The sequence below is a fragment of the Mauremys mutica genome, chromosome 13, assembly GCF_020497125.1.
Source record: "Mauremys mutica isolate MM-2020 ecotype Southern chromosome 13, ASM2049712v1, whole genome shotgun sequence".
Taxonomy (NCBI): Eukaryota; Metazoa; Chordata; order Testudines; family Geoemydidae; genus Mauremys; species Mauremys mutica.
The window spans coordinates 10822606-10847888 of record NC_059084.1 but is presented as its reverse complement, the minus strand read 5'-3'; the positions used below and the strand labels follow the sequence as shown (position 1 = coordinate 10847888).

At 43.2% G+C, this 25283-nt stretch overlaps 1 protein-coding gene and 1 long non-coding RNA gene across 2 annotated transcripts in view; one reads left to right on the top strand and one right to left on the bottom strand.

Moving 5' to 3' along the window:
• LOC123348511 (piezo-type mechanosensitive ion channel component 2-like) overlaps positions 1-20420 on the bottom strand; it is a 50181-nt gene extending 29761 nt beyond the window's left edge. The window contains exons 1-18 of the mRNA XM_044986007.1: positions 20349-20420; positions 19653-19834; positions 19036-19184; positions 16388-16561; positions 15000-15041; positions 14357-14389; positions 13822-13925; positions 12848-13011; positions 11243-11419; positions 9878-10009; positions 8902-9102; positions 7532-7736; positions 6261-6362; positions 5955-6120; positions 4661-4904; positions 2877-2973; positions 2424-2586; positions 1057-1146 (exon numbers count right to left, since the gene is read on the bottom strand). Of these exons, the coding sequence (XP_044841942.1) occupies positions 1057-1146; positions 2424-2586; positions 2877-2973; positions 4661-4904; positions 5955-6120; positions 6261-6362; positions 7532-7736; positions 8902-9102; positions 9878-10009; positions 11243-11419; positions 12848-13011; positions 13822-13925; positions 14357-14389; positions 15000-15041; positions 16388-16561; positions 19036-19184; positions 19653-19834; positions 20349-20412 (2489 nt within the window). The 5' untranslated portion in view covers positions 20413-20420. The remainder of the gene's footprint in view (positions 1-1056; positions 1147-2423; positions 2587-2876; positions 2974-4660; positions 4905-5954; positions 6121-6260; positions 6363-7531; positions 7737-8901; positions 9103-9877; positions 10010-11242; positions 11420-12847; positions 13012-13821; positions 13926-14356; positions 14390-14999; positions 15042-16387; positions 16562-19035; positions 19185-19652; positions 19835-20348) is intronic.
• LOC123348516 overlaps positions 17831-25283 on the top strand; it is a 34216-nt gene continuing 26763 nt past the window's right edge. Inside the window, exon 1 of the long non-coding RNA XR_006573199.1 lies at positions 17831-17927. This is a non-coding gene — a long non-coding RNA (uncharacterized LOC123348516). The remainder of the gene's footprint in view (positions 17928-25283) is intronic.

The window sequence follows — 25283 nt, the reverse complement described above, 5'->3', positions numbered from 1 at the left end:
AAGGGAATTATCAAAATTGGGTATTTGGGTATTTTTTGTGTAACTAAATTTGTGCCCAGGGGAACATCCTCTGTGTTTTGAATCTGTTGTCTGTGAGAGTAGCTGGTATGCTAATCTCTCCCAGAGCGTTTTCTTTTACCTTTCTTTTCTTTCATTAAAAGCCTTTTTCTTAATACCCGATTGATTTTTTCCTTGTTTTTAGATCCAAGGGGGTTGGATCTGGATCCACCAGGAGTTGGTGGGAGAAAGGAGGGGGGATGGTTAATTTCTCCTTGTTTTAAGATCCAAGGGGTTTGGATCTGTGTTCACCAGGAACTTGGTGAAAGTCTCTCAAGGCTACCCAGGGAGGGGAAGGTTTTGGGAGGAAAGGGAATGTTCCAGACAGAGGAATCTGGATGGTGGCTGCGATACCAGATCTAAGCTGATAATTAAGCTTAGAAGTGTCCATGCAGGTCCCCACATCTGTACCCTAAAGTTCAGAGTGGGAAAGGAACCTTGACAGATCCTATTAGCAATTTGTTCTCAAAGAGTGAAAAGCCTAAAATTCCATGGGACAGAACAGCTGATTGTCGTCCAGCACAAGGGATTTTGTACCAGCCAAACAGCTGTCCTGTGTTACAATTCCTCTGTAGTATCAACCATGGAGCAGAGTCGATAGCTTTCTGGTCTTGCAGTCTAGCGTCCAAAACTCTCCTAGAACTCTCTCTCCATCAGGATCCTAAAGTCCCACAGAAGAATAAGGACAGGGAGTTGTTACTGTGCGTTGGGCACTGAGTCCATAATTTGAGCCCCTCTATTTGAAGCTCGTCAATAACTATTTTCATTTGATTGCCGTTGTTGTTGTTGTTTGTAGCATTATCCCTAACTCTTCCTCGTAGTGATGGGAAAGGGTTTGAGTTATGAGTCACTAAGAAGGGTGGGGGAGGGGGAATCAGAGGATGGAAAATATAATATCCTGAATACAGAGAGAAGTGAAAAGATGACCCATCCCCATATTCACCAGTTAGATATGTGGTGTATAAGTAGTATGTGATTTTAAATGAACAGCAAACTTACTGTCTTCTCATGGCTTGCAATGATTTTTTCTCTTCCTCCAATCTGAGCACCACAACTTTTTTCAGCTTCACTTCAAACAGTTCAGCTCCTCTGCAGGTGTGAAACAAGCCAGGTCATTTAATAAATACTTCACTGGGCAGCATGCAACTATCTTCACACCACAAAGGGGCAGAAATATACCCAGCTAACCAGAGCATTATCAATCTGGTAAATCACTGGAGTGACACTTCTGTCCCAGTTCTTATTGGTGGATTGAGGTAATTGTCAGCAATTACATCATTCTCCGGGCTCTGATTGGTGGGTTCTGGTAAAAAAGAGATTGACATCAGACCTCTGATTCCACCAATAAAAACAGCAGTTTCAGAAGATTTCAGTGAAGAGTCACTCTGGCAGTGAGATGGATAATTCAGGGTAAATCACTCCAGTAGCAGTTTGAACAGAGGGAGGGCTTGATGATATTAAATACCATAGAAAGGGGTGTATTATAAGTGCAGAAACAGACAAGCAGCTATAGACAATGGATAAGGGACAATGAGAGAGAAACTTGAAGTGGGATAGGAATGTAGAAAAGGTAAAGGGAATCCTCTCCACCTCAAGAAGCTTCTCTTTCGTGGACTATGGTATCCCACAAACTTCCCAACGGAATTATAACCCCACAGTTCAGAGTTGCACCTTATTTATTCTAGGTGACTTTTTTTTTTTTGGCACATGCCGTATTTTCTGTCTCTGCCACTTTCTGGTACTGCCCAAACATAGCTCCTAAACGCATGGCGATCTGCTTGTCAACCCCTTCAGGATTCTACTGAAATCCTCAGAACTACAGATGAATGTCATAGCTGTCACAAAAGGTCTATCTTCCCCACCCTGCCCATTGTGTGAAGTATGTGGTCATGAAAGTTAGGATCTAAAGCCAGGCTTACCATAGGCCCATCCTCATCTCCTGCCTCACTGACCAGTTTGCTAAGGCGTGATCATGGCAATGGAGCCTCAAGCACTTAAAGCATCTGCATCCTTAAGTCACACTCCTGACATGAAACCTTTGCAGGATTTCTGCCCCACCTCGAGTTTGCATCATCACCTGGGGCACTATAGAGGCCTGAGTCGGGTTTTAAGCTTCTTGGGGCAGGCGCCATGTCTTGTTTACTTTTACAGCACGGAGCCCATTACCAGTGCTCAGCAAGTAATAATAATCGTCTGACTGGATCCCTTGTTTTTGGAACACAAACCTTGGGAGGCTCCCCATCACTCTCCCCAGCAATCCAAATCTCAGAGAGACCTCATTTCTTTACAGAGAGGAGGGGGCCTCCAACTTCTCTCTGCACCACTGAGGACTATTGGTTTAAACTTGTTACATCCAGTGCATGTACCTGGAAGCTAAGATCTTGGCAGCCTTCAGATCTGCCACTACGTAGAGGAAGTAATAGCTCATAAAGACTCTCCGCTGGACCAGCAAGAAAGTGAAACTTATCGCATCCCAAACAATCCCGGCTTCATTTTCAGGGAGTTCGCACTTCTCATCCTCGGGAAGAACTACACAGGAGAAATCATAGAATCATAGGACTGGAAGGGACCTCAAGAGGTGACCTAGTCCAGTTCCCTGCACTCAGGGCAGGACTAAGTATTATCTAGACCATCCCTGACAAGTGTTTGTCTCCACTTCAATAAACAGGTCTCTGCTTGCACTGCTAGTGATATAGTGTTTTATTGGCTTTGTAGAAAAAGTGGACTAGACTTTTGCTTATCCTTCAGTAAGAAAATGTTTCCCTGAAATTACAGTGACATGGTACGTCCTCTCTGCCTGTTCATTATTTGCTACTTACCCAAGTCATACCCCGGTATAGTACAGAACATGCCAAAGGTCTGTATTAGCCAGCAATGGTTTCTCAGTAACTTATCAAGATAGGCACACGCTCCAATCTACAATCAAAAAGGAGACAGTGAAAAGGCTCAGCAGCATTCTGTTCCTTTCTATTCATTTATCTAAGCTCTAATTGCACTTGCTGTTTTTATCCAAACTAGTATGATGGGTCAGTTTTGTGAGCCTTTCGAGCTGCTGTTCCTGAATTAGCTAGAGAAGAGGATTCTCAGGTATCCCACTTTCCTGCCAAAGAAACAGAGAAGATAGGCAGCCCGCAGGAAAGGCCTGTAATTGCGGAAAAGTGCTTTGCTCTCTGTTTGCTCGTGGGAGGGCACGCACGTGGAAAGCTGGGGCCGGGCCATGCCACACGTCTCTAATGTATGGACTGATCAATTGTCATGAGCAGGAACTATTTCTGAAAACTCTTTTTTTTTTTTACTTTTTCAGTTAATTTAATTTTCATTAAAGGTGCTGCATGAGCAGCCTGGAGAAAGACGTCTTCCTTTCATCCACAGACAAGCTCCGGCACAGACCACAGCTGTGAATGCTTCCCCACCCTCTAGGGCAGTGGTCTCCAAAGTGGGGTGAGCAAGAGGATCCTTGGAGGTGCGTAGCAGGAGGAGCGCTTCCCCCCCTCCACCCCCCCGCTTCGTCAGTTTGGGCGGGAGTCCGAGCGGCTTTTTTTTTTTTTTTTTTTTTTTGCTTCAGCAAAAATGGTAGAGCCGGCGTGGCAGGGGACGCATGCTCAAATTTTTTACTGGTAGGGGTGCATGATTGAAAAAGTTTGGAGACCACTGCTCTAGGGGAAAGAGAGAGAGGGCCAGATTATTTTTTTTGAAATGTGCATAATTTTATTATGTAACATTTATCATAATACAGAAGGGCTTAAATCAACTGAACTGGAAAAATGAAGCAGGGCCATATTCCAGTCACTGTCCCAGAGAGCGTAAGTGGGCTGTGCCCAGGGGAGTGCCACAAATGGGTGGCAGAATCCTGCCCCAGAGGCCACAGGGCAGTAACAGAGCCACTGTGTGGCCTCAGGACTCATTAGCCTTCATAGCGGCTGTGTCCCCACCCCGTCATGCATGGAGAGAAAGGCTTTAGCCGGTGAAGCCACTTCATTGCAGAAGCTCTGTCCATGCCCTTCTAACTCCCCAGTCTTCCCCTGAGACTCACCTCCCCTGCACACCACGGCGCCTAAAACCAACCTCACCCACAGCTCTGCAGATGCAGAAAATGTGGCCCCCTTTCACATGCGCTCCACATCCTGCTTTCCCCACACACAGCAGAAGCCCACTGATTCCACTACCAGCTGGCTATTACTTCTCTGTGGAAATAGAGAGGATGGATGGTCTTGAGGTTCAAGCACTGGACTGGGACTCATGACTTCTGGGTGGTGATCCCCACACTGCCACACACTACCTGTGTGACCTTGGGAAAGTCACATGAACCCTGTGTCCCTCAGTCACCCCCATCTGAAAAGTGGGGATTGTAATACTTCCCTTTCTTCTACCTTTTGTCAGTCAAGAACCTCACTGACTTCAAGGATCTGCCCATGAGGAGGTCATTGTAGGATCAGGGCCTTAGATAGCAAGCTCTTGGGGCAGGGACATTTTCCACCGTGCATATGTAAATTCCCTAGCCCACTGGGTACCAGATTTCGGCTGGTGACTCTAGGTCCTACTGTAATATAAAAAACCACAAGAGGGCAGATATTTCCCTAATTTTGTGAAAGACAATACATACAGCCAGAAGATTCTTCATCACTATAACTAAGGCAGTGTACGCAATCAAATAGTCCCACAATCTGAGAATAGTCTTGACCGGCTTTAGAAGGAGACTGCTTCCAAAGAGCATAAAGTAGAAACAGGCCATCAGATAGCCCAGACAGAATATGTTGATTCGAGTGGTCCCAGTGATAAAAATCAGGCAGAGCACAAACCAGAAGTGATAGCCAAACACAACCACTTTAGCCATATCCAAATAGGACCTGCGGGAGTGGAAATGAAGTGTCAGAGCAGTATCAGGGCGATTCTTGTGTCTGCCAACTGGTGGCCATGCACTTAAATATTTAAACCAACAGTGCCCCTGGACTTATGACAGCACCCCATTGCACCTGCCCATTATACACCAGCTCAGTCGAAACTAGATCAGTGAACTTTGTGTTTCCCCAGGTAGAAGTTCCACCAGGTGAACTGAGATTACAGGCTTGCCCACTCCCTTTGCAAACAGTTATTTTATCTGCCTATTACACTAAATATTAAAGTGGTTCATAAATAGATTGCTGGTTCATACAGAGAAGAGAAAAGAGGCCACTTGCAAAAATTTTCCATGCAGTATGAACTTTGCATAGACCCACTCAAGATCTTTTGCTAATGAGCTGAGAAAGTTAACTGTAAATCTATTTTGATCTTTATCCTAGGATATTATAGCAGTCCATTCTCTGATATTATTCCTTCTTGTAATTAAATGACATTTTATTTGGATGCGTTAAGGATACTAAAGGCCAGTTACTGTACTCTATAAGATATAGTGAATTCCAACAGAGTGCTAGAGTTTAGCAGCATGTGGGTCCGCTTAGAATTTTTAAGGGTGATGGTGATGAACTGTTGGAACAAGCTACCGAAGGAAGTGATGGATTCCCCATCTCTTGATGTCTTCAGATAAAGACTGGATGCCCATCTTGAAGCTATGATTTAGTCAAACACAAGTCACTGGGCTCAAGACAGGGGTAAGTGGGTGAAATTCTCTGCCCTGGGTTGCACAGAAAGCCAGACTGGGTGATCTAGTGCTCCCTTCTGGCTTTGAAATCAATTTAATAAAGTGTTTGTAACTAAAGATGAGCCTCGCCTCCAAACACCCACAAACTTTGGATTGGATGGGGACTCTGAGCACAAACCTGGCTCCAGATCCAAACTGCACAGCTGCCCTCTACTTCTCTTAAAGGCCCGATAAAATCCTACATCCAAACACCTTCAAAATCCAGATTCCATGTTTCCACCTGCTATACTTGGCCAAAGCAAATCTTGCTGGTTCCTACCTGCAGTGGATAAAGTTTGGCACAGGGCTATACTGGCTGAGAGCAGCTGGATCTAATTCACGGCTGATCTCCACATTATCTCCTGCCTCTATTCGCACACAAGCCTTATTCTCATCTTTGAATACCTGCCATTGCAGGGAGGCAAAAAGCAGGAGCAGAAAGTCATCTGGGAGGAGACAGGAAAACAGCTTTTTAGCAGCTTCAGACAAGACTATTCTGATTATGTTTTAATATTATGATGACAATGATTAGTAGTTAGCAGCAGGAATTTCAAACAGTAAAATGCACTGGATGACTGATACTTACACAGGAGAAAACTGGCATCAGGTTTCTTGGCAAAATCAGGCAGATAGAGCCACTTAATCAGATTGGAATGGATTGTCCAGCGAGAGGTTCTCCATGGATAATCTGTAGGCAAAGGGGTTCTTTTCATCACACAAAACATTTTAAGCTAATTTCTGAGCTTACAGCCTAGAAACGTTCGCGTTGAAGCGCACCGGCATTTCTCAAGGGAAATGGCACACATCTGGATAACAGCACAGCCTCCTGATAGCACAGGGTTGGGACTATTGCTACCAAGAAAAACGAGCCCTCATCAGTGCTGAAACAACTAATGTTGATGCCGTGAGTTCTCCAGTGTGAAAATTGCAATTGGGCTTGGGATTGAATAGAGATGGAATTGTCCCGGTGTTCTCTAACCTCTGCTTGTTGTAGCTCAGAGGCAGCTGAACCCAGCCAGTGATTTACAGCTATTTAGTCCTCCTGAAATACCTCACCTCATCTGTTTGTCTGCCATTTCCTGGCTGCCCCCTCCCCTCCAGTCCCTTGGCTGTACCTGGTGTCTCTGGAATCATGGAAAGACTTGGCTCTTCTAATTCTCATAGTGCAGGGAGAGCACATGGGGTGTCACCTATGCTAGCAGGTGAAACCAAGCCAGTCATCCTGATGTGACTGTAGCCTTTTGAAGGGAAAAACCATAGAGAAGAAAAGAGCGAGAGAGAGAAAAGCTGCAGACAAGAGACACAATTTTACAGGGATGTATTAATAATCATCGTAATACTATTACGTTTGGGTAAGTTTTTGGGGGTCACCTGACCAGGTAAAGGTGCTTCAGCTTATACAGGTTTAACAGTCTGGTCACTGGATGCTTGTGGTGGAGTCTCAAAGAAAAGGTAAGCTGGAACACAAGAGAACTAAGAGGAAAGGATGAGTCTCCCCTCCGAGTGGGCAGTAGCCTCTGGGGATTATTGCCCAGTGGTTTTCAGTTGATTTGCTGCGGTTTTGGGGGCAGATAATAAGCCCCGAGGAAAGGGCTTTAGAGGACTGAGGCTTGGAGTGTTATTTCCATTCCCTGGTTGGTAGAACGTCCCCACTAGCCTACACACCATCACCAGGGACTTCCCCATTCAGTGTCCCTGTATGTTCTCTTCTCCTTGAAGAGCTGGTTGGGATGTGGCTCAACAGCCCTCACCGCTCATGTTTTGGCCAGTCCTCTTTCAGGTTATCAGTGACTGCTGGGGGCTTTTCTATGTGTTCACTCAACCCCCCACTCAGACAATGCACTGTATTGCATTTACCTTTGCAGAAAGCAGGAGGGAGGCCAATGCATAGCAAATACTGAAAGGTCATGACACTGGCAAGGAAAGAGCAATATCTCGACCAGACCTCAGCCACTGCTTTCCTTCGGCGTCGGTGCAGCAGGTAGATCAGCCAGCAGCCGTGGAGAAGGGCATAGAAATCCATACGCTGCTTAATGACATTCACGGCCATGATGAGACACACCTGAAAGAATGGAATGTTCCAATGGCGACACTGTCCATCAAAGCCCATGGTTGCTCGGAAAGCCCTCCTGACCGCTTTCAAAGGTTACCACTGCGGGGAGCGTTAGCACTTGGCTGTGTGGGAAGGCCGTACTGGTATCAGCTAAGATGTGAATTTAAACCAGTATAATTTTAGCATTATAGCCCTGCCATGTGGACACTCTTACTCTGGGATAAGAGAGGCTTTTTTCAGTTTCTTATGTCGCTTGAGAAGGAGTTTAAACTAATCTGAAAAAGGCACTCATTCCAGAATAAGAGAGTCCACATGAGAGTTATACCCATATAACGATACTGGTTTAACTGTATTGGTAAAACTTTCCCATGTAGACAAGACCATAGTCAACGTTAATAGATTAAAGAAAAGAGTGTTGGTCACTAGGGAATAAAATACGAAGAGGAAAATTCTGCTTTTCCTTCCACAAGGGTGACCTCCCCTGAACCAATGCTATGAAGGGAAACACTGAGAGAAGCTCATGTAGTGAAGAGAATGACTCTGACTACAAGGGCCAGATTTTCAAAGGCTGGGGAAGGGACCGTACTCACAAAACAATGCATTCACCTCATGCTACAGTGAAAACCATCATCAGCATGCAAAAAAAGGACCTGCTGACATGTTAAATTGTTTATGGCAGCAATAAAAACTTTCTGATGAACTTCCCCTCCTTATCCTCTGGGAGAGGGAGCACTGCACTCCACCAGGGCACAAGAACCAGCCGCTGCCACCCCGAAAGGGAGCATGATAAGCCCACAAAGACCAGGCCATAAGTGGCAGGAAGCCTGGATTTTAAAGCTGCCCTCCCCAAACTGAATCCCTGATACTGTAATCAGCTCTCTGGTGTGGCGACCTGGGCAAGGGAGGCTTTAAACTGCAACCCGCTCCAACCAGGGAAATGAATCACCCCTAAGAGCTCTGCGTCTGTGCAAATCTGATCTCACTGATAATTGCTGCCCATATCTGCATGGGAACACATTTTCTAGGGGGAGTCAATGGAGTTGTGCTTGTTTACACCAGAAGGGAATTTATATTCTCCGTTGGTGTGTGTTTTCCACAGGCTTCTTAATGCCTCAGTGAGCTATTGCCGGGGACCAAGTCCAAAGAGGATTGTTCTCCCCTGATATTTGCTCACCTCTAGTCCAAACTTGTAGAAACTGTAGTTGATAAAGTATTTGATACAGCTGAGTAACCCATCATCCAGGTGCTCTCGGGTGATGGTATCAAATATGATCCCTGTAACAGGTGGTGTTAGCTGGTTTTGAGTCCGGTAGAAGAGCTGGTGGTGATGCACAGTCACTTCTATTACCATTAATGCCAAGATGGTGAGATGGTTCTGCAAGGGCAGAATGAAATGGCACCAGATGTTAATGGCATCCTAAATGCAATATTGAGCAACCCGCACTGAGAAAGACAAACAGCAGGACAAATGAAGCTTACAACTAAACTGTTGTTCTGAGCTGTGTCCAATCTGTTACATTGGATGCTAGGGGCTCTGCTTTTGCTATGTTCTGTGAAGTGCCATGTACACTTACAGCCCTATAAAAATGTCTCATGAGAATAATAAGTGCTATGAGAAATGAATGATAAATGCTTCTTTTCTCTCCTGGAACACTGCAACATGGTGACTTGAGAGAGATTCTCCCATGGACTTCTCTCCCATAATACTGGAGTAGTAGCTATACTGGATTCAGACCAGTGGCAATTTCAAGGGATAAGATGTTCCTTGAGACGAACAATAATTACTCTTGATGGTATGGAGAACATTTACCGGTGTCTCATCAGCTGCTGACGCAGAATGAGAAGAAAACCAAGTACAGAAGAATGGCTGAGAAAACCTTCTCCTTTTCTTTGGTAGATCTCCTCTCTCTTCCACTTACCCTGCCACCGTTTTTTAATCACATCTTCTCATTAAGATCTAACCAGGATTTATTTTAAAGAAATTTTCAAATTCCCATGTTGCTCCCTCTTCCTGTTTCAAGCTCCTCTTTCTGCTTGTGCATGTCAAAATCTGACATATCAGCAGAGGGTTTGTGCTGAGCGAAGCTGCTGACTACCCCTGTTACTCTATTTAGTAATAGTGTCTGAAGACAGCACAATAAGAATCCTACCTTCAGGCAGGGTAAAACATTGTCACCACACTTCCGTAACCCTCCACACCAATCGGCGGGATCAACAGGAGCGACGTACAACACTGATTTCTGCAACAGCTCATCCAGGCTGTCATGATAGTAGGTTCTGTTCTGGTACAGCCCCTATGGAATGAAGCATGTCTGTCTGAAATACACTCTCAGAAATTAACTCCTTCAATAGTAGGGGTAAGCGCAAGTCCTAGTGGCTCCCCTACTGTGTTTAATTTTTTTTTAATTTCTACCAATTTATATCCAGAATGTAATGTGCACACAAATAGAACAGATGCCGTCTAATTTAGTTTTTGTGGTAGGCATGGATGATTTTCTATGCCAGAAATTTCACTCAAAAGTGCTTGGTATATTTCTTGCTTGGCAACATTCCTATATGCACAGCTATCATTTATAAATCTTTTAATTTTATAAGCCTACTGACCATTCGTTTCTTTGTGCCCAATAAGTAACACGAGAGAGAAGTGATTGAGTAAAGGAAATCAAGTTCCCTAGAGCACTTTGACCTGGTACTGAAACAGGGTATGTTTAATATGCAGCAGGTTCCACATGCACCATCTGTGCATGGCACATTGGCGCACAGTAGATTTACATCCTAGCTTGCCACACATGAAATATTCTTGTAGACATGCCCTCAGTCAGGACTCATGAATCCTGGGTCTGATACTTGCTGTGTGACCATGGGCAAGTAACTTCTTTTTGCCTCAATTTCCCATCAGTTTGAAGTTCAAATACAAATCAGGTAGCTATCCATCCTGCTGTAATATTTGAGACCCTAATTATTTTGCCAGCACAAAAATTTTAACCCACCAATTTTGCAGATGTGAAAACTGTAGGTTTGAATTGTGCCCACAAAAGTAAGGTCTTTGTTTATCTGCAATCACCCCCGTTCTTTACTATCTTTCAACAAACAAGTTTCAAAACTTTCCATTCCCTTTCACATTGCAGAGGTGTTTATTAAATACAAACCTACAAAAGCTTCTCAGGAAAGCTTTGGCTGAGAGAATTGCATTCCCAGGACTATGTTAAATCTTGTCTTGATGTGGCATGGAAGTTGCACGTTATTCAAAGATATTCTTGAATTTGAAGAAGGACACTGCTTGCTGGCTGTTCACAGATCTTTGCTGAGTGTGATACACTAAGAACCCCACCTCCTCCCTAGGCTTCAAAGCCCGAACTCTAGTCTGAGATGCAACATCAAAGCACCATCTATACAGCTATTTTTAGAGGGCCAGAGTGAGTCTGTTGACCCAGGCTGGGAGGTTCATTTTTGCTCACTCAAGATATATCCCGAGTGTTTGCAGAATCAGGACATGAGTGCTCTAGAATGCTCACCTGCATACAGTTTGAGGAGTAGTCATGCGGCCTGACGAATTTCAGCTGGTACATCATTTTACAGATAACCATCACACAGGACCAAACTGTGCAGATCTTTGATGCATGAGGCCGGAGCTTGGGATAGGGCAGGGCAAACACCCAAAGGACAAAGAAAGGGTAATTCATCAAAGATACCTAAAGTCATTGCAGGAAAAAGATCAGAGTTGTTTCACTGTAACTTACCTCTTTGCTGGTGTGTTTGTGGGTTGAGGAGTTCAGCTTGTGGCATTTGCAACAACACAATAGAGAATAACAGATAAACTATTAGATTAAGCAAAAGACTATTTGAGGAAAAAATATGCCCCGATGGTTGGGATGGCAAGTAACGCTGCTGGGCAGAAAAGACAAGATTTTCTAATCCTCAGGAAAGGACCTATTATAAATGTAGTAAGTGATATGATTTTATTTACATTTTTCTCTTCCTGATATTTAAGGATGACTTTTTACCTTGCAAGGGACTAAGTGACATTTAGGTCACTGTTATGTAGTTTCCTATCTCTGTAAAATTAGATGTCTACAGTTTGCACATGAATAGATTCATGAAAAATATTTATGAAAGCCTGCATCTTAAGAGCAACAAACAGGAACAATTTGGGTTCTGGTGAAGCCCTGTCTAACTAGCCATTTGCACGTGTATTTAATTATGAAATCTTGGGTCTGAATTACATAAGCCACCTGAGTTTCAACTAAGGTTTATTCTGATGGCTGCAGGGAGGAAAGGAAACTTTGCTTAGTAAACTGAGAAGAAAACCAAGTAGGCTCTGTTATGCCATATCACATCATGATCAAATTTCTAAAACAAGTCCCATGGTGCCCTACATCTAGGCACAATGGCAGTCCCTGTGCTCTCCTGAATTCAAGGACTACACAGCTTAACTAAAGGGGCAGGGAAGAATAGGGTCGAAGTGAGGCCATGGTTCTGCATCATCCACCAAAGCAATTAGCAGAGCTCTTCGTCAGATGAGAGTTCATGCTACACCTCCTTTAAGGGTGGCATGCTGGCTGCACTCCCCAGGAGATCTTGGAGGCAGTGTGCAGGCTGGTGCATTAACCTTGTAGCAGGTTGGCAGACTCTAGGACTCGACATATAAATGAACCCTTTATGAAGGTGCATTGGAATTATAGCAGAGAAGAACCAGCAAGTCGATTCAGCCAGGTCCATCCAGAATATATAAAAGTGTTTAGAGCCTTTCAAAAAGCAGAGGAAACTAGGGAATGGGGGAGAGGTGTTGGATGGAAAACCCTAAAAACAGCCAGCTGGCAGAGATGGTTTAGATTGAGGTTTATGTTCGTTTGGTTGCTTGACTTAACAATAAAGCCAAACCCCAGGAAGCTGCTCAGTTTGGACAACATGCAGAGTGGAGTAAACCTCATTAGAAGCGGGAACAAACGCCCACTAATAAACATTTCTATGTACTTAGAGGATTACAGTTACTGGCCTAAAATATGAACATAACTGGCCATAGCTGCTGATTTGGAGGAGATCGGAGTCTCTTGTAGCACCAGGAAAGGAGTCTGCAGAAAACAAATGAATAGTATGAAGAACCTGAAAATATCACCAACCTCCTGGAGAGTGATCCAGATCACCCAAGTGGAGACAATTTTAAGGATGTGCAGCTCTAGGACTCTCCAGGCTAACACCTGAGTTTTATGAAACTTTTCCAAAAGCTGCAGGAGAAGAGAAGCCAACTTGTCGATCACCAGGTTCCATTTATTAGGCTCTCCCCCTAAGGAAAGAAAAGTGCTGGGCTGGTGCTTTAAAATAACTTTTAAAGATGATTTTTGGAGACAGAGAAATAGAAATCGTTTACTATTTTTACTGCTTTGTCAGATGACTTGTCAGCTATGTCTTCATCTTCCACAATGGAGGAAGGAAGGAAGAGTTCAGGGGCGGCAGTATTGTGGTGGAGAAATATGGGATTAAAGAGGTCAACAATAGCTCATACATGGAGTGCTAGTCCTTCCTCTGGCTTTGGTGACTATTTTGTATTGGCAGAAATAAGCTGTGAATTTCACTGTCTCACAGTTCCTGCTAGAGCAAAGTCAGGTTAGGAATAAAGAACAAAGCAAAATTGTATTTGGGGCCTAGATCCGAAAAAGCTATATATCCACCATGCTTTATAGCTCCATACTCACTAATCATTATTGTTTCCTACTGCCATTGTGTTTAGGGAGGCCAAGGACTGCAAGTATGGTTAGCCCTTGGGCAGGATTCCCACTACTCTACACCTACAATGCCTGAAGTCAACCCCTAGAATAAGAATACTCAAGCACTTGCCTATACAGACGCTCCTCGGGTTACGCAAACCTGACTTACAGAAATCCGGACTTACGGAAAAAGTTCCGTAACCCGTTTTTTTGTTGCATAATTGTCGGAGATACTTTCCTGACTTCTGCAAAATTCGACTTACGCAAGGCGTTCCGGAACGTAATGCTCACGTAAGTCGAGGAGCTTCTGTAAACTACATAATATTGGCTTTGCTCCATGTAAAAAAAAAATCATTCAACCAATGCTGCAAGGAGTTACATATCATCACCTGATTTCTCCTGCTCAGCCTCTCCCATGGTTTCATACACTGGTGTATTCTCTGTCTTGGCTGAGGTGGTTTGATTTTCACCATGCAGTTCATTGGCTTCCAGCCTGTTGGGAACACAAGAAAGTTGCTAATGCCAGACAACTTAGATATTGATCCCAAAGCTGAGCAACCCTATTATGTTTGTAAATAATACTACTGTGTTGTGAGCCTGAGGTCTAAACTAAATCAAACAAATTTCATGTAAACCCCCCTTTTTGTTTTTTTTAAATCTGTCTCCAATGTTTTTTTTTAAATGTGTCTCCAATATTTTCTTAGACATGCTATAACAGTGCTGCATATCTGGAACAAATGTTCCCAATGTCAGATTTCTAAGTACAAAATATACTCGTTGGTTCTACTATAAATTCATGGAGAAGTAACATGAGTAAATCCATTTACTCCTAATCAGAGCTACGCCTATGTGTCATCCAGGCATCAAGAGCAGAGTAGACTTCAATGCAGAGAAATGCATTCCTCAATGTCATTTCATTCTCACCTGTTTTGCAGTTTCCAAATATTTTCTTTAAGCCTGAAAATTAAAAGCAGGAAAAATATAACATCAAATATTGGATTTTATCTGTCTAGTTTTCTACAACTACTACTATGAATCCCTTACAGATTTATGGAGCCTTTCATCCCAACAGGCCCAAAGCAATTCACAAATTATATATGGCCATGTTCATACAGTACCCCTGGTTATTAATAGGAATCAAACTCAACACCTTCAGCACCTACCACTCAAGCTATCACTAAGCAGCTAACAGAGAGCAGCAAGAGATTATCCTTGCTGGGGAGAACCATTAGAGAGAGAGAATTTGACACACTAAACAAGTGTTTTGCACCTATACTGCACTAACTACAATGCATCCACCTTGAGTGAGGAAAGCAGCTAGCTTGCACACAGAATACTGCCCTACAATACAAGAAAGAAAATGTTGTCCAGGACATGTATGGGAAGGTTATTGGTGGCCTACTCCCTATTTCTCCTTCTCCTCTCCATCAGTGACATATTTTACTATCCTTGCTGAGCTCCATTGTGTGTTGTCCTACAGCAAAATGAAGTACAATCAAAATAATGGTGTTGGATATAGTTAAAAAGAAAATGTTTGGAAAAGGGTGAAGAAATTAAATGAACTCACATGTCGGCCAGGAGATACACCTGAGTTTCAGTTTTCTTTTTACTAGGGAGAAAATATAGCATAAAGTCAACATATGTTCTCTTTAGCACATGGCTGACAGGATGTGCCTCATCCTCCCACATTATCTTCTGCATCACAATGAGGTTCAGTGCTAGTACCTTCCTTTCCAAAAATAAGAGGAGACCAATATTTCTGGCATAATACAGAGCCCAATTTTCAAAGCTGGGTTACTAAATCAGGGAATGCATTTGTGCTTCTAGGTGCTCAAACTAACATGTAGGCACCTAACACATGTGTTTCAAGGATCTTTTTTGCATTTATGGGAATCCTCCATGGGCCTGGGGCTCCATGCTGGCATGGCCTAATGCAGGATTAGGGTTTTAGGCACCCAAGTTTGAAAATTGGGCCCTTTCTCTATTAGGAACATTTACTATGTTGCATGCTACATGGTAATGGTTCAGTGTGTACTCTACTGAAGATGAGTTTATGTGATCAGTGTTACGCCCATTGAAATCAATAACAAAACTAACAGCAATTCCAGTGGAAGCAGAAGCAGGCTCTTTATATATTTATCATATATATTGGCATATTTCTATTATCCCCATCCCCTCCGTTCAGGGAAAAAAACAAATACAATATATATTATCCAAAGAAAATCGGCAAAATCAAAATGGAATGTTTTAGGTATAATAGGAGTCATTACAATTCATTAAGGGAAAGTAACATATTCATGGATTTCCACAAGTAATAAGATTTCCATGAAAATGCCTTGTAAATATTAAGCAATTAAAATCCTTTCCTGCTAATATTTTGGAAATTAAGGAAAAGTTACATTGTTCTATTCTTGTCTTATTTTGAGGCAAATTTTCAAACCAAGACACAAGGTTTTCATACCAACGCACCCAGAAAGCCCCATAATTTTGCATGGAAAGAGGAATTTTTGAATGCAAAAGTGGGATTACTGGTGCACTATGTGCACACCTCTTTATGAGCACAAAATTTGGCCTATTATGTTTTAAAGACCAGATTTCAAATAAGCAAGGCATCGTAATTGCACATGCATATATGTGACTAGTTTGTATGTGAAATTCCCCCAGCTGAGTAAGTGCAGGACAAATTATCACAATTAAGTATTTGTTTCTGGAGGTACCATTTTGTATGTGCAGCCATAATAAATTTATGCACCGATTAGACATGCTGTAATTGCAGGCCTAGCTTATCAATAAAAGTGCCTTTGTTCCTCCATGTGCATCAGAAAACCAATACAAATTCTTGTAAATATATAAAATGTAAAGCACTTTCAAGTCTCGTTTTCCAGCTGATAACACTTCGGTAGGGACATGCTCACATGCTTTGCAGTTTACCAATGTGCAGGTCTGTTCACATACCTGCCAGAAGTACATTCATGCTTGATGGGAATATTACTCAGGTCAGTGATCTTCAGAAAATCTTCACTAAAGTAACGAAGCTGAAGGATGCAGGCCAGGAGAAAAGTGGAAGGAAGCAGAATCTTAGCAAACAGTTCTACCGTGTCATACTGTTCAAGACCCAGGTCTTTTAACCTGTCAGGTAAAAAGGAAAAAGCCTTTCATGGGTCCGCCTTAAAAGCTAAATTTCTAGTAAAGATACTGAAAAAGGTTACTCTAGGATATAGTGAGGTAGCTAGTTATATGGAGCTACTGTAGTGTCCCTCACTGTAGAGAGTAGACTCATCTCAGTTTTAATGAGCATCAAGGGGATTCTTCATTGAGGCTTTTTGGATGCAGAGAGACCATATCATTCTCTCTAGATCTCAAGATTCCAGATGACTGATGGAGCCTTGTGCTACCAGTCATGGTCTCCCTAAATCCTGTCCTGGACTCTGAAGTCATGGCAGGGGCTACCGACTACACTTCATTTACAGAGATACACCCCTTTATTTTCAATGTTATCTTGAGATCACATAAAGAACCCTGTTGTCTTTTTCAAGCACAGAATGTTATTCACAAATTTCCTTCCTGCTGTCTCTCTTTCTCTAACCTCAGGAAAGGACCAAAGCCCGCTTTGTGGGGGGGAATAAACTCCATTGATCTTAGAAAATCTACCACTATGTGGCTACAATTACTGCGAAACTCCTCAAACTATTTAACTAAACAAAGTACGGAGTCTTTCCAGAAAAGCTGGCTACAGTATTTTCAATCTAGCATCAGCGATAATTCCCAAGAGAGAAAAAGCCGATGAGTCCCTCAAGCAAGCCTTGGGTTTGTATTTCAGCCAGTCACCCGTTGTGGTTTGTTTGGGTTATACCCTACATCCTGCTGCCTTAGCCACATCACTGGAAATACAGAAACCACTGGGAGCGCTCGGACAGCCCCACCAGGGGAATAGGGTAATGCACCCTCACTGCGCTATTCGTTTCATAATAATGCTGCGGATTTATTGGGCTTTATGAGGGGAAGTGCTGAGGTTCACCAGCTCACACTGAAATCAGAGGAGGCACTCAGCAGCTTGTCGGACTGGATCCTTTCATCCATGCACCTCAGAGTGACTACAGTCATTAACTAATACAACAGAGCCCAAACTTACTGACATTCCAGGCCCACACTCACTAACCTTCACAGGCATTTAGGCCCTTATCCAAAGCTTGCTGAAGTCACAGGGAGCCTTTCCATAGGCTTTGGAATCAAGCTGATGGGGATGGGATGGGCTCACAGGATGTGAGGGGGGAGGCTGTAATTTAATTGCACTATAAAGGAGTGATGGGGTGGGAATTATGATTGAATGAGTGATCAGTGCAACAGTGTGTATGAGCCCTTTAAGAACAGGCAAGGCATGCTGGGAAAGAGGACCTGGTTTATAAACCCTTTTGTCCCTCATCCCAGAGAGGTTTTGAGAAGAGTGGTAGCTGCTGGTGGATTTCTCCAGGACAGACCTAGGAAGTGAGCAAAGGTATCCGAAAAAGAGGTCTTGGAGCTGGGTAAAGATGAAAACCTTGGACAAAGGAGTTTATTTAGGGTTTTGCCTAGAGTTTTCTTCTCCTGGGTGAAGTGACCAGAGTTGTATCTTCCTGCTGAGGGGGGCGGGGAAGGAAGGAAGCCCCACATTCCCCATTTCAGCTGAGGGAGCCTGTGATCAAGTAGCCAGGGATTCACCCAGGGACTGTGTATTTTGGGCCTTCTTTTCTTTGTTTATGGCTCTGTACATCAGCCTCTAGGGTGGAAATGCCTGGGTGAAGAAACCTGATGAGGAGGCAGTGCGTATAGTGAACTCTTGTGGCCAGGCTGCCCAGTTGTTTACTTGGGACTTTGGTGGCCTTGTAAGTTTGACCAAATGGCTAAAATGTCCACACCCATCACGTACTGATCCTAAGGCAGCAGCTACACCTGATGATGGAGAGTTAAGAACCAATGACTGTTAGCAATGGATTTTAGTGGCTTCATGTAAATGCTGTGGTGGGGGACACACAGTGTGTCTGCGGTGATCCAAGAGCCAGATACTGATATCTTTACTCATGCTGTGTGACTCACACTTACTTTGAGTTCCATTGAAATCAGTAGCTATCCTTATGGAGTAAGGTGTCATTTGGAGTAAGGGTACCTGAATAACCAGTCTACACTGTGACAATGATTCCTTCAGCCTTGAAAAATTCCTCCTCTCATCTTACCTGGGGTGGGTAATTTTTGGATGGGCCAATAAATTATAATTTTTCCCCCATCATGGTCAACCGTCATGCTTAATGCAGGTGAGCAGATTCTGAGTCAGATCCTCATCAGCAAAATTCCATTAATGTCAGTAGCACTACTTGTGGTATAGGGCACTGCTCAGGGTGAGTGAGCATATCACAGTCTGGTCTATAATCTCTGTCTTGTCTATTGGACTGTAAGGTCTTTGGGGCAGGGACTGTTGCTTGGTATATTTGTATACTACCTAGTACAGTGGGCCCTAATCTAGGGTTCATGCCTCAAAGTGCTGCCATGATGCATATAAATAATAACATAGGTTCCTAGATAAAACAAGTGAAATAGGATTTCCAGAAGGATAATTTTGTTTTCCTTACCCCTCCTCTGACAGTCCCAAAGTCAGTAGCAAGAACCCAGAAATGGTTTTAAACTGGTAGGCATACACAGCAATGAGGACCACCATTGAATAAGAGACAACAGTGAGCCAAAAATACTTCAGAATTCGTCTCCACCACTCATAGTGAACCTGAAACCAAATGCATCTCAGGTTAGATGAACCTCAGTTTATTAAGTAAACTGAAGACAGCCCACTGACAGCATCTAGGTCAAATCCCCTCTCCTATCCAAAATGCCAAACTGAGAACTCCTATTGATGAATCTGAAACATCTGAGAGAGAGAGGGGGGGGGGTTTCCCAACAAAATGAGCAGCTTGGCTATCTTATTCTATCTGAGACAGTCACTTCAATTCAAATTGAATGGTAGCCATAGAAAATGAGAAGCTTCATGGACTAAGGATAAAATATAGGCCAGCACCTGTATCAAGATAACCATACTGTAGGCAAAGCAGGATACAAAAGGGCAAATCCATAGCTGGTGCAAATTGTCATAGCTGCATTGAAGTCAATCAATCTATGACAATTTGCACCAGCTGTGCATCTGCCCTGAAGGAAACAAAGTGGAGCATGTGAGCACTTTAAATTCCAGTTTGCTTACCTGATATAAAGCTACACAGAACAGAAAGAGCATAATGTACAGAATTTTGTAGACCACTACTTTGCCATTGAAACTGACAATGAAAAACATGGCAGCGCAGAAATAGATCCAGTATTTAACCAGCATTCCTTTAATCAGAGAGCCAGAGATTTCCAGCAGAGGATTGTGCGGGATTTCCCTTTCTGTAATAAGAGCAATGCAAATCTGTCAGGTCAGGTGTGACGCTAGAATGTGCTTGGTTATTGTAACATTCTAATACCTTTATTATCATTCCACATTTCTAGGCTAGCAAATATTGATCCTAATGTGTTTAATGTCCCATGTTAAACTATGTCACAGACTTAGATTGTAACTATGTCATATACTTAGATTTTTGGGGCAGGGACCGTCTTTTTGTTCTGTGTTTGTACAGCACCTAGCACAGTGGGGTCTTGGCCCAGGACTTGGGCTAAAGTAAGCAAAGATGCTAAGGTAGGACAAATAAATAATATAGCAATATCATATATTGCTAATATAGTAATAATATTGCAATGGCTTCCTGGCCTTAAGCGTTCTTGCTAAATGACCTAATACTTCGAGAGATTTGGTATCCCCTATAATGGTGACTGATAGGAACAATGGTGATAGGGAGCAAGAACCACAACAGGCAGATGGAGTATCAGGGTGGTCTGATGATATAGTGTTAAGTTTTCTTACCATTCGCATCCACTGTCACCTCTGTGAGAGTTTCTTGCTTCTCCTCCATATGTCTTTTAATCATATGCTGCCTTAGCAATAGCCAGAACGTGAATGCATAAAAGATCTGCAATTAAACCACATTTGTGCCTTACTTTTTCATGGAAAGAACCCACATAGAAATGCAAATAACTCCTCTCCCTAGGAATATAGATTCCTAATTCTGTGTCCAAATGAGGTGGAAAAATAGTAGCACAATGAAAAAAAAGGCTGGCTCAATGCTTAGATTTTCCATATGTTTAAATTATAACTAAGGAGCAGAGTCTAGGTAGCAAGGTTTTAGGGGCCATACCTACCTTTTATTATGTGTTTGTTCAGTAACTCACACAGTGGGGATGATCCCAGGCACTACTGCAGTACAAACTGAGAATAATCCTTTGCAAACCAACTTTTGTAGTGAAAACATTGTTGGGTTATTTGTTGCCAACTTAATGAGTTTGGCTTAATCAGAAGGCAAAATGTGGCTTGTGTGACACTATCCCAAATGTTCTTCCTCTCCAGCTCTGGTATAAAAACTACACAAGTCCTGAGGTGAAGTATATAAATCCCTGTGAGGATTTATTAATTCATAGGGATTGTGATTCACCTCTGTTTTCTCTTACACATACTTGATCTTAACTATTTGTCACCACTTCTTGGCCTCTCTAACAAAGTCCATTTTTAGCCAACTGAATATTAATCCATCTCCACAGGCTAGAGATGAGCCTGGTTCAAACCCCTAAACTCTGGGGGAGTTTGGACTTAGATCTGAATTTTGCAGCTGGCCTCAATCTGTATAATGCACTGAACCCAAATCTGAACACCCTGAACCTTTCAGCAATTTCAGATATATATCTGGTTCCAAATTGTGTGGCTCCGACCCATCTCTTGGTAACCAGGCACACTGTGCTGAATCAAAGCCTCATAAAAGTCCAAGCAAATTAAGCCAGCTTCATCAGGCCTCTGCTTTCATTGCCATTCTTTCAAAGAGATGAATTGGGTTTGATAAGTACATGATGACCACACTGGGTAAATCTCTTGTGACTATCTCTGTCCAGGCTGTGAATCTTTCTCATTTGGTCCCTGATCATGATCTCTAATTTTTTTCCTAAAATGGAGGTGCAACTTATAAATAAGTATTTTCTTGATTCTTTCCTGTGTCCTCTGCGTTACTAGCCTCACAATTAAATGAGAAAACGCTAAGTTCATACCTTAACACCAAGGTGCACACATGGCAAAGAGTATGGTTTTAAATCAAAGTCAGTGAGCACGGAGGTTGGAATTTCAGGAAACAGTTCTTCATGTGAAATATTGAACCCTACAAAGAAATTGAGGATCACCAGGATATTCCCATAGATGGCAAGGAATGGAGAGCTACGCATGGCATAACGATGCCGGTCACGAACCATCCAAATGATACAAGACCAAATCAGCAGAACAAAAGTCAGCCAGCTGTTGTAGGTGATGCTCCAAACCTGCAAACAGATACATCTAAGTGAAAGAATGCTGCTGTTTAAATCTTAATGAAGCCAAAATCGGGGATAGCTGAAAAGCAAGAGACATATTACCAGCTTCAGTCTTTAATTTTGCACTCCACTTTGGCACATGCACCTATGGCCACAACAGTGAACATATTTCTATTTCATGTCCTTCTATCAAGCAGCTGGGAAACCAACAGCCTGATTTACACCGAGGTGGAGGTTCTCTGTGCATAACAGAGGTACAATGCTCCCATCTGTGCAAAAGTAGACACAAAACTGTAGGCCAGTTTGGAAGCGACACGGGCCGAGGGATGTACTGGCCGCGGCTTCCAGCAAGCTCCCGTTGGCCTAGAGCAGCGAACTGCAGCCAGTGGGAGCCACGATCGGCCAAACCTGCGGACGCAGCAGGTAAACAAACCGGCCCGGCCTGGCCCACCAGGGGCTTTCTCTGCACAAGCGGCAGAACAAGTTTGGGAACCACTGCCCTAGAAGAAAGCAGTGAATCCGTTTCTTACAAGGTTTTGAGGCACTATCCAATGTTTTCCTCCCCACACCAATGAATGTATTCCACGCTATAACAAACTCTTTAGGAAGGCTAATGGAAACCAGAAAATGACACGAATGTACAAAAGATTCTCATCAATTCCATATCTTACCATCATGGCAATCAGTGCACTGACATAACTTTGATTCATAATGAACTGCCCCAGTACTGCCATAGTGCTAGTCCCATCCCCATCAGCATCCGGGTTTTCAGGGCAGGTGCTATCCTCTGTAAGAAATGTAAAGTGTATAGATACAGGTGAAGGTGATTGAAGGGTCTCTAGTACACAAATGAGCCCTTACATTGAGAATTGATGGTATTCTGTATCCGCTAAAAATTTTGTCTTAGGCGTGTGTGTTTTGTGACTGCACTTAAGGGGGTATCTGCACGACTCCCCTGAACTTTGGAAGGAATTGACCATACCTCCATAGATACTGTGTAGAAAATATACCTCTGAAATAATCAATGTTAAATGGATGGAGATAATTTCTGGCTTTACATATGCAAATATAACTCCCCGTAACTCACTCATTTACCTGCAGCTTTTGCCTTGCTGCAGGTATCATATAATGCACAAGACTCCTTGGCCTCACCCACCGAGAGTGCTGCATTCCACACCTCATTCAAAAATTAGCTAGTTTTCCAAGATGGCAGTGACAGAGCCAGCAGTAGAAGGAGGAGCCTGGTCTACCTATATAACCTCGATCAGAAAAATGTACTGGGAGATGCTGTGCACATGACAAATGCAAAATGACATCAAATTCTTTCTTTCCTATTCTTCTTGGTGCTGCCTGCTTTCCAAGATGCTAGATGCCTACTACACTTGGTGGTTTGTGTGTCATGCTTTTTCATGCAATCATGCAAACCTCACTCTCAGATGGTCAGTACCTGATACAGGAGCGCTGTGTCCTTCACTGGGGTCAGCACTGGCTGTGAGGCTCCTGCCATGTTCACACTGTAAAAGGGGCATGTCCTGCCAGCTTCCATTTGAAAAATAAGCCACCTAGAAAAGGAAATAGAATAGTGTCTCTCCTGCCTGGCTTTTCTACAAACACTGTGCCATGCATTAGTCTAGGATGCTGGTGAGACCGCTTTTGAGCTGCTCTGTAATTGATGAATACTGTATGTTGACCTGGCTATTGGGATGTTTATTGTGTGACTATATTGGGGACTAGTAGGAGACTGGCAGGGGGTAAACAAGCAAGAAGGGAAAGAATGGCTCAAGATAAGCCACTTTGCAGCAAACAGCTCAGAGTTTTTAAGAGAAAAAGCCAGGACAGGAAAAGTCCTGCAAACATAGGAAGTCAAAAGTGGGCGGCTAATTGGGAGAACCAGACTAAGATGGAGGCACAGTGAGGTATCTGAAGAAGTTACACCTGCATAGATTACCATTGGGGGATGATCCGTTTTTAAGTAAGAGATGAATGTGGACTGTTTGTTTGGTTAAAATCCTTTGTTCCTACTGTTAGAATAAACAATACATGGTTTTCAGAAGGCTGTCTGAGCAGTGTTCACCACTAGTCAGACTCCAAAAGAGAAAAACCGGAGGGGCCCAAATTCAGTCAGAATTCACGTAGCCATGTACGCACAGTTGATCCATGGGGTACTGTATCCCAGAGCCCAGTCTCAGAGTGGAAGAATTGCAATATTCTGTCCTGGGGTAGGAAAGGGCACAAGGCCTGACACCTGAGGCAGTGTGCTCAGAGACCAGAAAGGGGACAGAGATGCAGCTCTAGCTTTGTAAATGTCACAGCTGATTTCCAGAGTGCACCAAGAAAACAGTGTAGTGGAGTGACTGCACTGAATGTGGTGTCTATGGGACCTCTTAGGTCTCGGAAATCCAGCCACTTATTTAGGTGCCTAATTACGGAATTAAGGGCCTACCTTTAGGCATTCACTCATGAAAATGTTGGCCCTTCCTACAAAACCCAAAGGATGGGCCTATTCTGAACTGTTAATATCCCCTGTAACAGTTGCAGGAACCATTTTAAAGCCATTACCTTTTTCTTCTCATTCTTTGCCATCCAGAGCATGGTGTCCAGCTCCAACTTACTCTGCTCTTCCAGTGGCGACTGGATGCCCTCTTCACATTCCTGTATTAAAGGAAATATAACACACAGCTGTCACACCACCTCCGGACACAGCTATATACCATCCAATGCAATTGTTACTGCACTGTTACAGGCCATCACCCTTATAATATTCCAGGACACGAGCCAGGTGGGAACTGGAACAGAAGACATGGCCTGTTTTCACATTTGTGCAATGCACCGGACAAGAGTGATGAATATTTAAAGAACTTCCTGCCAGGTCTCCCTCATAAATTCCAGGGGGAAAATGGACAAATCATGTGGAAAGACACAGATGTTTTTCTTGATTTCTCTCCTGAATGTGGCTGTATTTAACTATGGTGCCATTTGTGATCTGTCTTGTCCATTCTGCACTTTGACCCATGCATTACCTTAGGACTCAGAGCCCACTGCTGTAGCAACATGACGAGTGAATAATATAATACAAGCAGCAAAAGAGGATTTAAAAACACAGGCCAGCTTAATCCAGAATGAATCTGCAGCTTCCAGGTTTCTGTGCTGTTTGTCTTGATGAGCGCCACCATCCCCAGGAGCCTGGAGAAACAAAAGTTGGAGACAGTGCTAGCACTGGTTGTCGTCTATAATTTTTACTATTGCTGTTTTTATATTAAGAATTGTTCAGAATAGTGTCAAATAATACTAAATACTTTACTACTAAAAATAAGATCTCACGGATCATCCTCGTTTTTATTGTTCTGTCAAACTGCCTTTATTTGCAAGTCAGAGTAATTATTAAGGAGACAATGACAAATTCCTGATGCGCCCTAGGGGTTAAAGAGGGCGACTGGGCGTGAGTCCTCGG